The sequence below is a fragment of the Myodes glareolus genome, chromosome 22, assembly GCF_982192425.1.
Source record: "Myodes glareolus chromosome 22, mMyoGla1.1, whole genome shotgun sequence".
NCBI classification, from domain to species: domain Eukaryota; kingdom Metazoa; phylum Chordata; class Mammalia; order Rodentia; family Cricetidae; genus Myodes; species Myodes glareolus.
Genome location: NC_142047.1, coordinates 37,068,726 through 37,082,645, shown reverse-complemented (window position 1 = coordinate 37,082,645; position 13,920 = coordinate 37,068,726). Strand labels below are relative to the sequence as shown.

The 13,920-nt window shown below is 52.7% G+C and overlaps 1 protein-coding gene across 3 annotated transcripts in view; it reads right to left on the bottom strand.

The window, feature by feature from the left end:
- Bcar1 (BCAR1 scaffold protein, Cas family member) overlaps window positions 1-13,920 on the bottom strand; it is a 36,997-nt gene that overhangs the window by 14,402 nt on the left and 8,675 nt on the right. The window contains exon 1 of one of the 3 annotated variants that reach the window (XM_048437215.3): window positions 8,162-8,278. The exons of the other annotated variants lie outside the window; for them this stretch is intronic. Within the exon in view, the coding sequence (XP_048293172.2) occupies window positions 8,162-8,173 (12 nt within the window). The 5' untranslated portion in view covers window positions 8,174-8,278. Of the gene's footprint in view, window positions 1-8,161; window positions 8,279-13,920 lie in introns of those variants that run through there. 3 annotated transcript variants of the gene reach the window in all.

Genomic DNA, 13,920 nt, shown 5'->3' with positions numbered 1-13,920 from the left:
GAATCTCTGAGTAAGGCCAGCCTGGTCTACAGAGCAAGATCCAGGACAGTGTCACACAGAGAAACCCTATCTGGGGAACCTCCCACTCATCCCCCCAAAAAGGGGGACAAGACCAACAGAAAGCCTACAACATATAAAAAGGTCACCCAAAGGAAATGAAATGGTCAAGACCTGCTGATGAATGCTTAGAGTTATAGTAGAAAGAAACACAGAGGGATCATGTCACACGGTCTTTCCGGTGTCCTGGTATTTAAGGAAGTGGTGTGGGCGGAAGTATTCACAGGCTTTACTGATCTTAGGAGCATTCAGCACCAGGGTGCCTGCCTATGACCCATGGGGCCTACCTGTATTGATCATGGAGCAATGAGAAGGCAAAGGTGAGGTGAGTCAGCCCTGCCCTCCTGAATTAGAGTAAGAAACAAATGTGCTGATGTTCAGAACTTTAAAGCTATAAGCACCTACAAAACAATACCCACCATATGTCAAAGACATATTACCTAATGTCCCTTAATTAGCAGGTATCTAATATCCCAGGCATAATACTAATGTGGGTGCTTCCGGGGCTTGAGGGAGAAGTAACAGGGAAAACAGGAGCATTAAGCAAAGGGAGAGAGCAGCATTTCCCACTTTTATTGCAGCTCTGTCAACTGTCCCAGCAGTACTACTATGTCCTTCTATATCACAGACACTCCCAGAACAGGCCAACAAGCCTGTGCTGGAGCCATGTGACTTCCAGCAGGACAACAGTATAGGAAAGAGAAGAAGGCACAAGAACCCAGTGGTGGTAGAGGGCACTGGAGAAAGGGCAGAGGTCCTGAGTTCAATTCCCAGCAACCACATGGTGGCTCACAAGCACCCTTCATGAAATCTGGTGCCCTCTTCTGGCCTGCAAATAGGCAGAACACTGTATACATAATAAAAAAAAATCTTGAAAAAAGAAGAAGCCAGTGGGGTGGCTTCAAGACAATCACTATACCTTATGCAGTTCTGTCATTGCCTCCTTGCCCAGGAGCAAGGGGAGTCTGGGCTAGGTGTGGCTGGGACGTCTTCTGAACAGAAGAAGCAGAAGACTGCCTGCCTCAGCAGGGCTGGTGGTAGAGGCTGATTGAGACCCCACTGGGCACTCAAGAAGGTCAGACGCACCCTTCTGACCTTCAACTGAACATCAGTTCTGGGTGGCTTCAGACCCAGGAGTCTTAGGAGGAACATCATAAATCACAAGAAAGATCTAGACTTGGAAATGGAACCTGGGCTCTGGCTACTTGCTGTGTGACCCCGCCTACTTAGACCCTACAAGTAGAACCATCTTCTGGCCAGGCTGCTGGCACACAACCTGCAATCCTAGCACTTGAGAGGAAGAAGCAGAGAATCAGGAGTTCGAGGCCTGGACTAGTGAAACCCTATCTATCTCAAGAAACCAAAGCTAAATCAACTAAACAACAAAAAGCATCCCCACCCTCTGGACCTCACCTCCTTCATGGAATCAATTAGGAGCTGGAATTCAGGTGGCAGGAAGGGCCATGCCCCAGGGACATAACTCCCGAGTGGGAGCCCAGGCTCTGAGGAGAGGAGTCCCAGGGAGCTACCTCTGAAATGTCTCTCAGGCCTGCCACACTTAGAGGTATGAAGCGTGCCCCGGGAGTCACCAGCTGGCATCTGCTTCTCCAGGACAGCTTGAAGGATCTAGCCCCAGAAAAGACAGGGGCAAGGAAGCTAGGAACCAAAAGAAGCAAGCTCCAGGGAAAGGCTGAACAGGCAGGCAGTCTAAGGAGGGCACAGCCCCTGAAACTGGCACAATTCCTGAACTCTGTCCGCACCAGTTCCAGAAGATTTAAAGTGTACCGGGTACACCAGCACCTCAGCGTTCAGGAGGAGGAGGCAGGACTTTGAGTATCTACTCCAAAAACTCCTCCACAATAAATCATCATTTGAAATTTTTAAATGAGGTATCAATGTCTCTAAAAATATTCAGAACAATAGGAATATTCTCTCATTTTCAGAATTTTTCAACTTGTATTTAATAAGTTATTCTTATTTTGAAGTTGAAAAAACTGAAGGGAATCAACCAATACTAAATATATGTGAAAACATCATTTTAAAAAATACCCTGTTACTCTGAATGCTAGGTTTTTGTTTTTTGTCTTTTAGGAGAGGGGAACGTATCTAGGAAAAGAAAATAGTGGGTCACATGCCAGCTCTGTGTCAGGGTGGAACAAAGGCAGGCAGACAGCTATAGTGGGTCCGTCCAGAGCCAGAGTCCTTGGAGGATCAGGCCAGGGTGGGAACTACCTTACAGCCCACCAGGCTCATAGTCCCTACCCCCAAGCTGCAAACAAGAGAAGCCAATTTCCCAAATATGGTCTGTAGCCTGCCTCCGGGAATCACCAGGCCCACCCTCCCTCGGTGACCCCAGAACATCAAGACGCCTGGCTGGGTCCCCTAGCCCCTGCCCTGGTGACCACAGGAAGTGCCAGCAGAATGAGTCACAGGGAAATTCCCTCCAGCCCGTTAAAGGCAGTGGAAGTGCAAACAGAAGGGCCTGCTCCTGAGTCCCTCACCTCCAAGATTGCTGTGCAGGGAAGGCTGAGAGAGGCCACACTGGGTGGGTCTGGGGATGCCAGGATAGAGCACAGTCATGAAGGCTAGAAGGGTCTGTTGAAGGGAAGATTCAGTGAACAAATCAACCCAGAGACGAACTGCCCAGACCAGGTGAGTCATTTGGGGCTTCTGGCCTCCCAGAGGTGCTAGCTCTACCTAAAGTACATGCTCACTGAGTGCCTGCCAAGTACGCCTTGGCCAAGTAGGGCTGTAACTGTATAGTCAAGGGCAGCTGGAGCCAGGCTGGGAAACACCTCATGGACTGGGCACGTGGCATCAAGAGCCTGGCACCAGGAGTTCCTTTGCCTGTGTCAGCTGGTGTGCTCTGGCCCAGAGCCCCTGCAGCAGCCTCTCTCCTGCCCAACCCAAGTCCTAAGCACTGCCAGTGCCCGACCTATCAACTTTTTCAGCTGGCCAAGCAAAGGTCCTCCCAGTCTCTCTGCCCCCCTAGTTATTACTCAAGGCCACATTGCTCCTTCTCTTGAGTCACTAGGCAACAGTTTAGCCCCAGGCCAGGGTCTGGCTCTCCCTCCCACTGCTATACAATCTTAGGTAAGGTCCTTCTCCCCAGAACAACCATACAGTTGGCTGGCTTCAAAAGATACTACTTTTGTTTAACAAGATCACCCTGGTTCCTGTTCTTACTAAAGCAGTGGCTCTCAACATGTATGTAATAATCTCTTAGGGGGTCACATATCAGATATCCTGCATAATAGTAGCAAAATTACAGTTATGAAGTAGCAACAAAATAATTTTATGGTTGGGGGTCACCAGAATACAAGGAATTGTATTCAAGGGTTAGTCGCAGAATTAGGAAGGCTGAGTGAGAACCACTGTCCTAAAGATAGTATACACCTACACTCTTGAGGCCTGGTCAGCACAAATCTTACATCTACAGTAGGCAGAAGAACATCCAGCAATAATTTGCCATGTCTAGGAGTGTAGCTCAGTGGCACACTTTCCTGGCTTATATGAGGCTCATGAAAGCAATAATTTGCCAAGAAGGGGGAAAGTAGGGTGCCAGAAGTAATGAAGGACAAGACTTTTGCAAACACGCAGCTTTCCCAAGGAAGCAGCACTCTAGCTGACTTACTAGCTAAGCACATAGGGCAGAACTAGGGTAGAATCCAAGATGCTGAAGCAAGAATGAAAGAAGACGTCTGTGACCCAGTGTGGCAGGTAGGCAGGGGCTGACTGCTGTAGGATTCCACTGATTTTCCCTCTATTTATTTCCCAAGGCCAAAAAATGCCACCCAAACAATGGGCTCCTACAGCCAAATAAGCCCAGATGGTAATGGTCCACAGCAGCTTAGACATTCCTGCTGTGGTCATGCTTTCATCCCCAGCAGTCTCCCATGGGACTCTGTGCCATGACAGAAGTTGGAGAAGCAGTCGGCTTCCCAGTCTCCCCTCAGCTGCAGAGCATGGCTCATGCTATGCTATGTGTGTTGTCTCATGCTCACATGGGATAAGTGAGGGATGCAGAGCCAGCTTAAATCGTCTGTCTAGACCAGTAGTTCTCAACATGTGGGTCACAACCCCTTTATCACAGCATTAGGAAGGCTGAGAATCACTGGTCTAGATGACGTTGATGGTCACATCCAAGACACCACAAAGGCTGCTGCCTGGCTTGCCAATGCATCCTACATCTATAGAACCAAATCAGACATCACCCACTGCCATCCTTCAGGAAGACCCAATGACTATCTGAAGATAATCACTTCCCTTTTGCCCACCTTACATACTGCATTTCTTGTTACTGCCCAATTCTTGTTGCTAACCCAAACACAGGAGGCACAAGTCTGTCTTCAGCAGAACCTTGGGTGCTAGAGCACCCACCAGGCTTCTTGTAAGAGGTGCCACAGCAAGTGCCTGCCGAGTCAGTAGAGCCAAGAAATCCCCTAGCCCGATGTCAATGCTCCCCATTCCACACAACATCCTTCTGCAAGAGAGCCAAGAGGGCTGCCCCACAAGTGCTGCTTGGTTGAGAATGGCCCCCATTGGGTCCTGGACTGTGAAGGCTTCCGACCCACAGCACAGCAGAGGGAGAACTGCTGATGTGCAGGTTATTCTCCTCAGCTCCAGCTGCCTTGGGATCCCAGAAAACCCTGACAATAGGACAGCATGCAAGCTGGTGGCTTGGCGTGCTAAGAAGATACTACAGTTTTCCCTCCACAGAGCCGTCAGTCAGTGCCAGTCTGGGCCCACTAACCAAAGGACCCCGCATGCAGGCCCGGCTCCACATCTGGTTCATATTCATTTATACAGCAAACCAAGTTCTCAGCAGCCCATAGCCAGCTCAAGATGGGAACCAGGCGAATCAGAAATGGAACTGGACACAGGACACAACTAGCAGGTTCCGAATGACAGTAACAGTGACTTTTACCCTAGGCCATAGGCCAAGCTCCTTCCCACATCTTCAAATGACCCCAGGACACCAAGAATTACGTCTATCTTATCTGAAGGGAAGCGGAGGTTCAGAATGGTACACTTGTCTGACCCAGGTTTACAGAGACAAGAAACAGCAGAGGTAGGTCTAGGGCTGAGATAAAAGTAGAGTCGGGGATTCACCAGAAATGCTGCCCTCACAGAATCCAGGAGTGTTGTTAACTGCACAAGCCTTTCCTACCCTGCCTAGTCCCAGCCTAGGCGTACACACTGGCACCCACCCCAGCACAGAGCTTCACACACAGCAGGCACTAAGGAAACACTGGCTCCCTTCATACTCACAACCACTGCAAATGTGAGCCAAGTTTATTTCTGGGATATTCTGTTTGCTTGTCCCAAAGCCACCCCCTCCCCGCCAGTGGCCAATGGATATAGGCCCAGTGAATGGGTGCCCAGCTGGCAGTCATACTCACCATTCCTCCTCACTCATGCCTCGGCATCCACTTGGAGGGGCACGTAGTCATAGACCCACTGACTAGGGACCTGGCAGACCTCCTTGCCCCAATTCAGGATCCAATGGAGCCCCGAGAGATGGCACTTCTTCCCTCCCTTCCCTAGCCTGACACGCTAGCTTTGGCAGCATCCTGTCCTAGCATTCCCATGAACAACTAGGCAGCCGGTTCGTGTCCCTGATACACTCACATGGAGCCAGAGTGTGAGAACCATGCTCAAAATGGCCTGTGCATGAGCCCCACATTCCAGAGTCATCCCAAGGGAGCCACAGCTCCAGTCCTGCCTTCCTCAGGAGTATGTGACAGTACAAAGCCAGGGAGAGCACAGTGGTAGCTACCAGCTCCATGACTGACACTCTGCAGCCAGGGCAAAGGTCTGGAAGAGAAAGGAGTGAAAAACCACCTGCAGAGACTGGAGAGATGGCTCAGCGGTTAAGAGCACTGCCTGCTCTTCCAAAGGTCCTGAGTTCAATTCCCAGCAACCACATGGTGGCTCACAACCATCTGTAATGAGGTCTGTTGCCCCTTCTGGCCTGCAGGCAGAATATTGTATACATAATAAACAAATATTTAAAAAAAAAAAAAAGGAAAAACCACCTGCAGAGTGTGGTCACTGACAGGGATTCTCCTACATATGCTGTCCTTGGCTCTAGTAGCAACAGCAAATGACTTTGTATCCAGGTTCAGCTGTGGATGGGAAGCAGCTCCCTGCTCCAACTCCTGCCAAAGTGTCACAGGTACTATCTCTGGGAGTCTGGGTAGAGGTGTAGAGGCATAAAGAATCCTCCTGCTGTAGAATACGGCATCTCTAAGCCCTCATCACACCACAGAGGGTAGGGATACCTACTGCTTTCTTCCTTGGCCCTGGGATTCTAATAGAGGATTTGTGAACCTATCAGTGGGCTAGCTCTAGTTCACCTTTGTGATTTGGTGCCTCAACAGAGCTTAGCTTAAGGCTGACCCTTCACTTCAGGGACAAAATGGGGCCTAGAATAGAGCTGATCCCCATCCCTGACTCTGCCATCACAGAAGGATCCACAGATCAGAGCAAAGGAACAGCAGGATCTTAGTACAAGGTCTCAGTTTATTCGTTTTCAGCTCTCACGCCTCCTGGAACTCTGACACTCTGCAGCCCTACAATACTAGCCTTCAGCAGCTCGCAATGTAGTCCATCTTCCTGAGCAGGGACAGGGGGATGGCATTACAGAAAGTGTGGTTCTCCAGCATGCAAAACACATCCCCCTCCACTCTCTATCCCTCCCACAAAGGCCTAACTTTGTACCTCAGCTAGAGATGGGAGGGTTACACCAAAACAAACATGGAGCCTCGACTTTTCCTAGAGTTTGAGCGACCAGACAAGAGAGCCCAGCCCCGTCCTCTGGGTCTGAGGCCACATTGTAACCCCTCCATGCTGGGAAGAAAGGCTACTGCTGGAGAGTGATCCTCATCACCCACCTCCCACTCCCCATAGCAAGCCTGACTAACACCACCTCTTTCCAAAGGCCTCCCAGCCTGAGCAGGTTGGGTTGGGGAGGGAAGAAGAGGATAAAGCTGTTCAGGCCTGGGGGAATATTGTGGTGGGGTCTCCTGAAAGAATGGACACTAGCAGAGGGCCACAGTAGAGCCTGGCAGCTTCTCAAGGCCTAGTTCCCTCATCCCAGACAGAGTGGGAAAAACAAATGGTCCAGTGCATAGGTACCAGGTTCTGAGCCCGAGCCCGAAGGACAAATCCACCTCCCCCTACACTCTCTGCCTCAGTCTCTACACTTAACAACCTTACAGCCAGGGTGGGGAGTGACAACTGACTCAGGGGCCTTTCCTGTGCAAACAGATTCCCTTGAGACACTGCCCTAACTTCATGCCTTGGCCAGACATTAGGGAGAGCACACAGCACTCACTCAAGGCCAGAAGCTCCAGTCTTCCTCCCCTGACCAAAGGTGACTTTGCTCAGACAACCGGGACAGTCTTACCCTGCCCTGCCTCCACCCAGCTTCCAATGGATTCCTTCCTTGCTCAGGGCAAAGGGGAGATGACTGCTAGTGCCAGGAGGGTGTGCCGGCAGTTCCTCCCCAACGGCTCCCTTCCCTAAGGCACCACCTGGCTCCTGGTTCCTGATCCTCTAGGCACCCACACCTGCTATTCTGGCCCATCAGCCCTGGCCAGTCACTCTCCATTCAGAGAAAGGAGGGCGTGTCCCCTGGCGCAAGACAATTGGAAACTTTCTCACTTAACAAGCAATGGACGCGTGGTCGTTATGTGAAGGTGGCCAAACCATAGCAAACCCTAGATCGGGAGCGTCTCTCAGCCTAGACCTTTCAACATCGCAGAGTCCTCAATGGGATTCTCCCTGCGGCCCTCAATGGGATTCTCCCCAAATCCCCCCAGGTCCTAACCTGTCGCTGCTTGCTTGCAACCCTCAGCAAATCTCGGCTACTTAGAGCCCCTCAGTACACCGCCTAGAATTCAGCCTCAGGCAGCCTGGCATACTGCGAAGGCCGAATGCGACACGAAAGCTCCGTGGGCTGCAGGGGGTCGAAAGGCTGACCGGGGGAGGAGCGACTCGCTAACGCGCCGAGCTGACCGGTAACCGCGGCCGGAGGGACTCACTGGGCCCGCAGGAAACGTCCTCCTCCCCACCTGCCCGGTCCCAAGCCCACACTCACCAAGTACTTCATGGTGCCGCCGGCCAGAGGCCGCGCCGCCCGCGTAGCACCGCCGCCCGCGCCGCACGTCTCAGCAGCCGCCTCGGCCGCCCGAAGCCGGTCCACTTCGCTCCGCCCGCCCGCCGCCGCCCGCTCCCGGCATGCCCAGCCGCGCTACCATTGGCCGCCGTGGGCCCCCATGCAAATGAGCCGCTGAGCGGGCCGAGCCGGCTACAGCCCGGTGTGGACGTCCCCGCCTCCCGCGGCGGCCGGCCGAGCTCGTGAAGGTCCTCGGAGGACGCCGCCTGGCCCCAACGCTCTCCTCCTGGGCAGCCCCTGCTACCCCTCCAGATGCCGGCCTTCTGCCTTCCTCACCTACCAGCCCTGAAGTATTCCCACGTGTGTTCGCCGCATCCGATTCAGACCTGAATTCCAAGGCAAAGTGGAGGGAGTATGCCCCAAGGAACAATTACTGAAAACAATACGACTGTAGACAGGCCTTACTATGTAAGGATACCAGGAACCCCGCGTCATGGTTCATGCCTAAGGATTCCAGCAATCGGGAAGTGGAGGCAGGAAACCAGCCTGGGCGACAGAAAGACCCCAGGGTTGGCCAGAGACAGCCTAAACTACTTACTGCTTTTCATAGGTAGCAACAAGCCCTGCCCCTCGGTATTCCTCAACCATGTAGTAGGATTTCAGCTGGTCCCCTGAAGCCCGGTGTGTGTGTGTGTGTGTGTGTGTGTGTGTGTGCGCGCGCGCGCGCGCGCAAAAACCACGGTTAACTAAGTACACTCCACAAATGCCTCTAAGCAAGGAACTAGAGGTTTGCCAATCCGTAAGCCAGTTCGTCACTAAACTGAATGCAGGTTCCAGAAGCTGGGTCTCCACGATCATCAGGTCGCAGTCATGCCCAAGGAGACTCCCTTCCCCTCCATTCCTGAGTCAATCCTGTCCAGACACAAAACTCGTGCCCAGTGTTTGGGTGGCAGCAGCAACCTTCTTGAAACCTGCTCCAACTTGCCTATTTCAGGAACGTCCAAATGTGCACTTTAAGAATGAGAAAGAAGGAAAAGTTACCTGGGGAAAGCAGTGGGCAGAGCCTCACCTCACCTCAAAGCTCCTTGCTAGGTTTCAGGTCAGTAATTGTCACCCAAGCAGCAAAATCTGGATGCTGCAAAGTCTCTGAGCACAGATTGCTGGAAAAACTGGAATGAAACTTGTTTCAGATCTCACAGGATTGTGAGCAGCCAGCAGTCCCTAGCCCCTCAGTGCACCCTGTATCAGGCAGCTGCTGATGCCAGGAAGCAGTAAGACGAACTTAAACTCAGCAGAGTTCTGAAGAATGGCGGTACCAATCATACATGCTCAAGGCCAACTTCCACAGCTTCTGGGCAGACTTTCTCCAGAGCTCCTGCATCAGGGGCTGGGCTACAGCAGCCCAGAGAGTGCTCACGAGTCCTCTCAACACTTGGTTAAACTAGACTCCTGGATTGTAACCCTCCTGAAAAGCTAAGATGCCTGCATTTCCCCAGGACTTCTGACTTAGAAATCACTGGCCAGAGCTCACAGCATGGCAGAAGGGCAAGGAGAATTGACCCAGTGTCCTGGAACATCACCTGGAACATTCCCTCCTGCGGGTCACCATGCCCTACTCAGGTCTCTCTCCTACATCCTCAGCCTCCATCCAGCTACTCAGTGTGTCAAGGCCAGTGGGAACATGCCATGCCTAAACATTTGTCGCACTGTGTTGGGGTTGAAGGGTCCTCAACATGTCACTGGGTCTGTACTTTGGAGGGGAGGAGCAGGACCCAGAAGTCATTGCCAGGTCTGAAAGGCAGGCTTTCAGGTAAGAAGGTCAGGAACACAAAAGGCCTGGTCCTCAAAGGGGACAGATAGCCTCTATCCACCCCTGGCCAAGGGAAGGCACCACAGGGAGGCAGTGACTAGCTAGGTCCTTGGGAAAGGGAGACCAGAAACCACTGGGGGTGGGGCTGTGCCTGTGAGTGTGGAAGTGGGGGAAGGGAGTTGGGCTCAGGCTCAGGCATTTCAAAAATTTGCTCCTTTTCCACTTAAACACGCCCCCCCCCCCCCCAGCCTGTGAGCCTTGGAATGGCATTTCCGCTTCGGAAGCAAGACCCCAGGATTGACACCCCACTGTGCTGGGGGCGGGGTGCCACTTCCCAAGCTACTGGGGAAGGAGCACCCATTAGGCTGGTTACATGGGGCACGTGGAAAAGTGGTGACAGGGATATTGCCTACACACATCTGTGGCCTCTGTGCTGGCTTGAACACATATGCTCAGTGGTACAAGCAGCCCCTCCCCGGCACTGACACAGCCTCCGTGCTGGCTGGGACATGTGCTCGGTTCATGCCCACAGCCGTTTTGTAACACAAGCCTTCCTGCTGGTCCCACTTTACAGGTGAGACGGACACACAGTGTAGGGGTCTTTGTCTCATTCCACACAACCGTGCACAGGAAGGACAGAGCTGACATCCTACACTGACTACTCAGCAGCAGAAAGGGAACTTAGGGACAAGGACACTCCAGACTAAATCTAAAGACCCCAGTCACATTCAGGTCTCCAAACAGACAGGTGTCTGAGACTCAAGTAATCTCTTCTCTCCCATCCCCCCCCCCAAAACAAAACAAAACAAAAAAACAATGGTCCTGCATTCAGCACTGGGGCCAGCACTTCTCTGAAGTTCAGCTTCATTGATGAGCAATGTGTGTAATGAATGAGGTGGAGCCTTGTGGGAAAAGCTAGCCTGAGAGGACACCACATACAGACACAGGCACAGGCTGCAGGCACAGGCACACACAGGAACAAGCACACAAAAGCACAGCTACATACAAGGGCAACATATACAGGATCAGGCACACACAGGTGCATACGCAAAGGAGCAGCTGCAAGAGGGTGCTGCTGGAGAAGGATTGCACAGGCGTGGCCAGACAACAGCTCCAACCCTGAAGGACAGCTGTCAGTCATCCCAGGAGTGGCCTGGAGTCTCTTTACCAGGTTGAAGATAAGCTCACAGGATGCAGGGGGATATCACTAACCTCTGGGGCATAGAATGGGCATTTCCACAGTAAACACAGTAGGCCACTCAACTGCCTATATTACTGCTTTTCCTGGACCCCTACTGAGGAGAAAAGCCTGGGATAAGGTTAGAGCCTTCTGGCCATCTGAGCCTCAGAAGCAGTACAGCACACAGAAGAGCTATCACCGTGTAACACCCTGTAATGCCCACTTACATCGGCAAAGAAGAGCATAATGGAAAACGGCCAACTCTATGGGAATAGCTGAACAAACCAGCCCCTCCAGGAAGACCACGTAGCCACACGAAAACCACTTATGAATGGCTAAGACTGAACAGAGCAGGCATAAAATGACTTGCATGAGATAAGGCACAGTCTCCCCTCCTGAAGCTTGGACTGGACAGACAGGTCAGCTGATGGCCAGCTCTGGGAGCGGCAGTAGGAAAGGATTTCCTGAGGCCGGAGGTAAGCACTGCAAGCCCCAGGGACAGGAAGACATGTTGTCCCTAAAGGGCCACAGGAGCGATTGCTTTCCTTCTGAGGAATACTCAGTGTCAAGCTCAAAACCAGGGCAAGGCTACAGGCGCCCTTAAGCCTGTCACTTCAGTCTGGAGACCAGGAGGTGGAATGCCACCTTCCAGGGGCTCAGAGGGCAGTGCCTCTGCCAGCTTACACAGCCAGGAAGTAGTAGCAGAGCTTATAGCTCTAACTGCCCATTCGGCAACCTAAGCATGTCCCCAGACAGTGGTGTGGGTGTGAGGTGTTGGAGCTGCTTAGAGTTCCTGTGCTCCCACGCTGGAGTGACCAGTGAGAGCCTTCTCTCCCCCTGACAGGGCCCTGCCGCCTGGAGCCAGATTCTTCTGGTCAGCTAGAGCCCTGGGCGCAGAGGTCGGATTGAAGAGGCCGTGCTACCTGCTCTGTAGGGATAGCCCAGGGGTGAGGAAGGTACAAACTGACTTAGGCCCCTAACAAACTCCAAGGTATATAAAAGCAGCACTCCCTCCCCACTCCCCTTTCTGCATTCATGTGTGGTCCTGGGACAAACCGGGAATATGGGTAACCCCCTTTTCACGTTTTTCTGCAGCAGTGGCAACTTCAGAGAAGTGCTTGCTTCACACAGGACCTCCCTCCAGCAGAGGCCTCTTTGGGTGCTGGCAGACAAGAGTGGGCTAGGCCTGAGTACTGCTACTCCCTGTGTGGAACAGAGGCTGGGCCTAGTGTGGCTGCCCTGTGGCTGCCCCTGGGATCTGACTCCTGTCTCCTCATCCCCTCAATATTAGGGAAGAGTCAGACTAGTAGAGGAAACCTGTCAAGGAACAGAGGAGCAAGGGATAAGGAAGAACATGGGACAGGTCCCTATCCCTGGAGAGAATGCTCAGCTGCTGGTGGCTGCCCGGGTTCTTTCTGTCAGCTAGCCTGGGTGGGCAGGGACAGGGTGTGGTCAAGAGGCCTCACCAGCTGAGCCATCTGCTCTCACTCTCCCATAGCAACCAGAGTTCAGACAGAGGGGGTGACTTCACGTGCCATCTGCTACAAGCCTTCAGCAGCTTCTCCTGAGCACCAGTGCCCACACCCACAGATACCCACAGATGGGCAGAGAACAGGGTTGTCAGCCACAGCGGCCGGAGTCAGTGAGCTAGAGGTCAGCAGGGTCACAAGCAGCAGTCCAGGGTATATAAGAGCAGCTCCCTCCTTGCAAAGAAACATGGTGATCTCACATGAGCCTATTTCAGCCTACACAGTGGGCCCCATTTGCCTCAGGAGACCCAGACCAAGGCCGTATCTCAACAAAGCCTCCACACACAGGAGCCTACACAAATGACCCCAGCTGTCTGTGGCATCCTCAGCTGGTCACCGCACCTCTCAGAGCTCACTATACATATTGTTAAAGGCAACCCTTACCAGCAGCTGGGCCCACACTCAGGCACTGACAAGGATGCACAGGGCACTCTGGTGTGTCTCAGCAGCACAAACACATCCCATATCACTAGACATTAAGTTCCACCCACCCTTTCTTGGACCCCCCCCCCACAAACACAAGTGCACACCTCTAAGCCCCACTCCCCAAGCAAGCCTTCCCTGTTCTCCCTCCTCCCTCTTCAGATGTTCTAAGATTGCCCATGTTCCCTCAAAACCTCATTTGAGATCTGAGTGCAACTCCTCCTTGGAGTGAAGTCACACCAGATCCATAGCCAGTGCTGGGGTGGGCAGGTCTTCCCTCCAACTGCACTGGGGTGCCTTCATTTGCACCACGGTCTGAGCATCAGATGCATGCCAACTGCTGTGTTGTATCAGGACACTGCCAGGGAAAGAGTCCCACTCTCAGAGAACTTACACTTGGGCTATGGGAGGTGGGCATGGACAGAGAATCACACTTGTCTGCGGTGACAAGAGTCAGAAAGGGCGAAGTAGGTGGCAGGGACGAGAGGGCTGTCCCATGCAATTTGGGAGCTTCTCTGTGGAGGTAACATGTGAGTAAATGTGTGAACCTTTGCAGAAAAAAGCAGAGTGAAAATTGATTTTAAAAGCACAGTCAAGTGCGCTGCTTGGAGAAGAGGAGCAGATTCAGGCCTGAGGGGCTGCAGGAGGGGCTCTTGGCCAGCTGGTCCCCGCTCTGGCTTCTGGCTTTCTGAAGGGTAAAGTATAGCCTGGACTTGACTCTCAAATTGCAGCAGGAGTGGCTTGGTAGGATGTCTGGGTCAATCCCAGTGGGGAGGGCCCAAAGGATCAATCAGCTTGT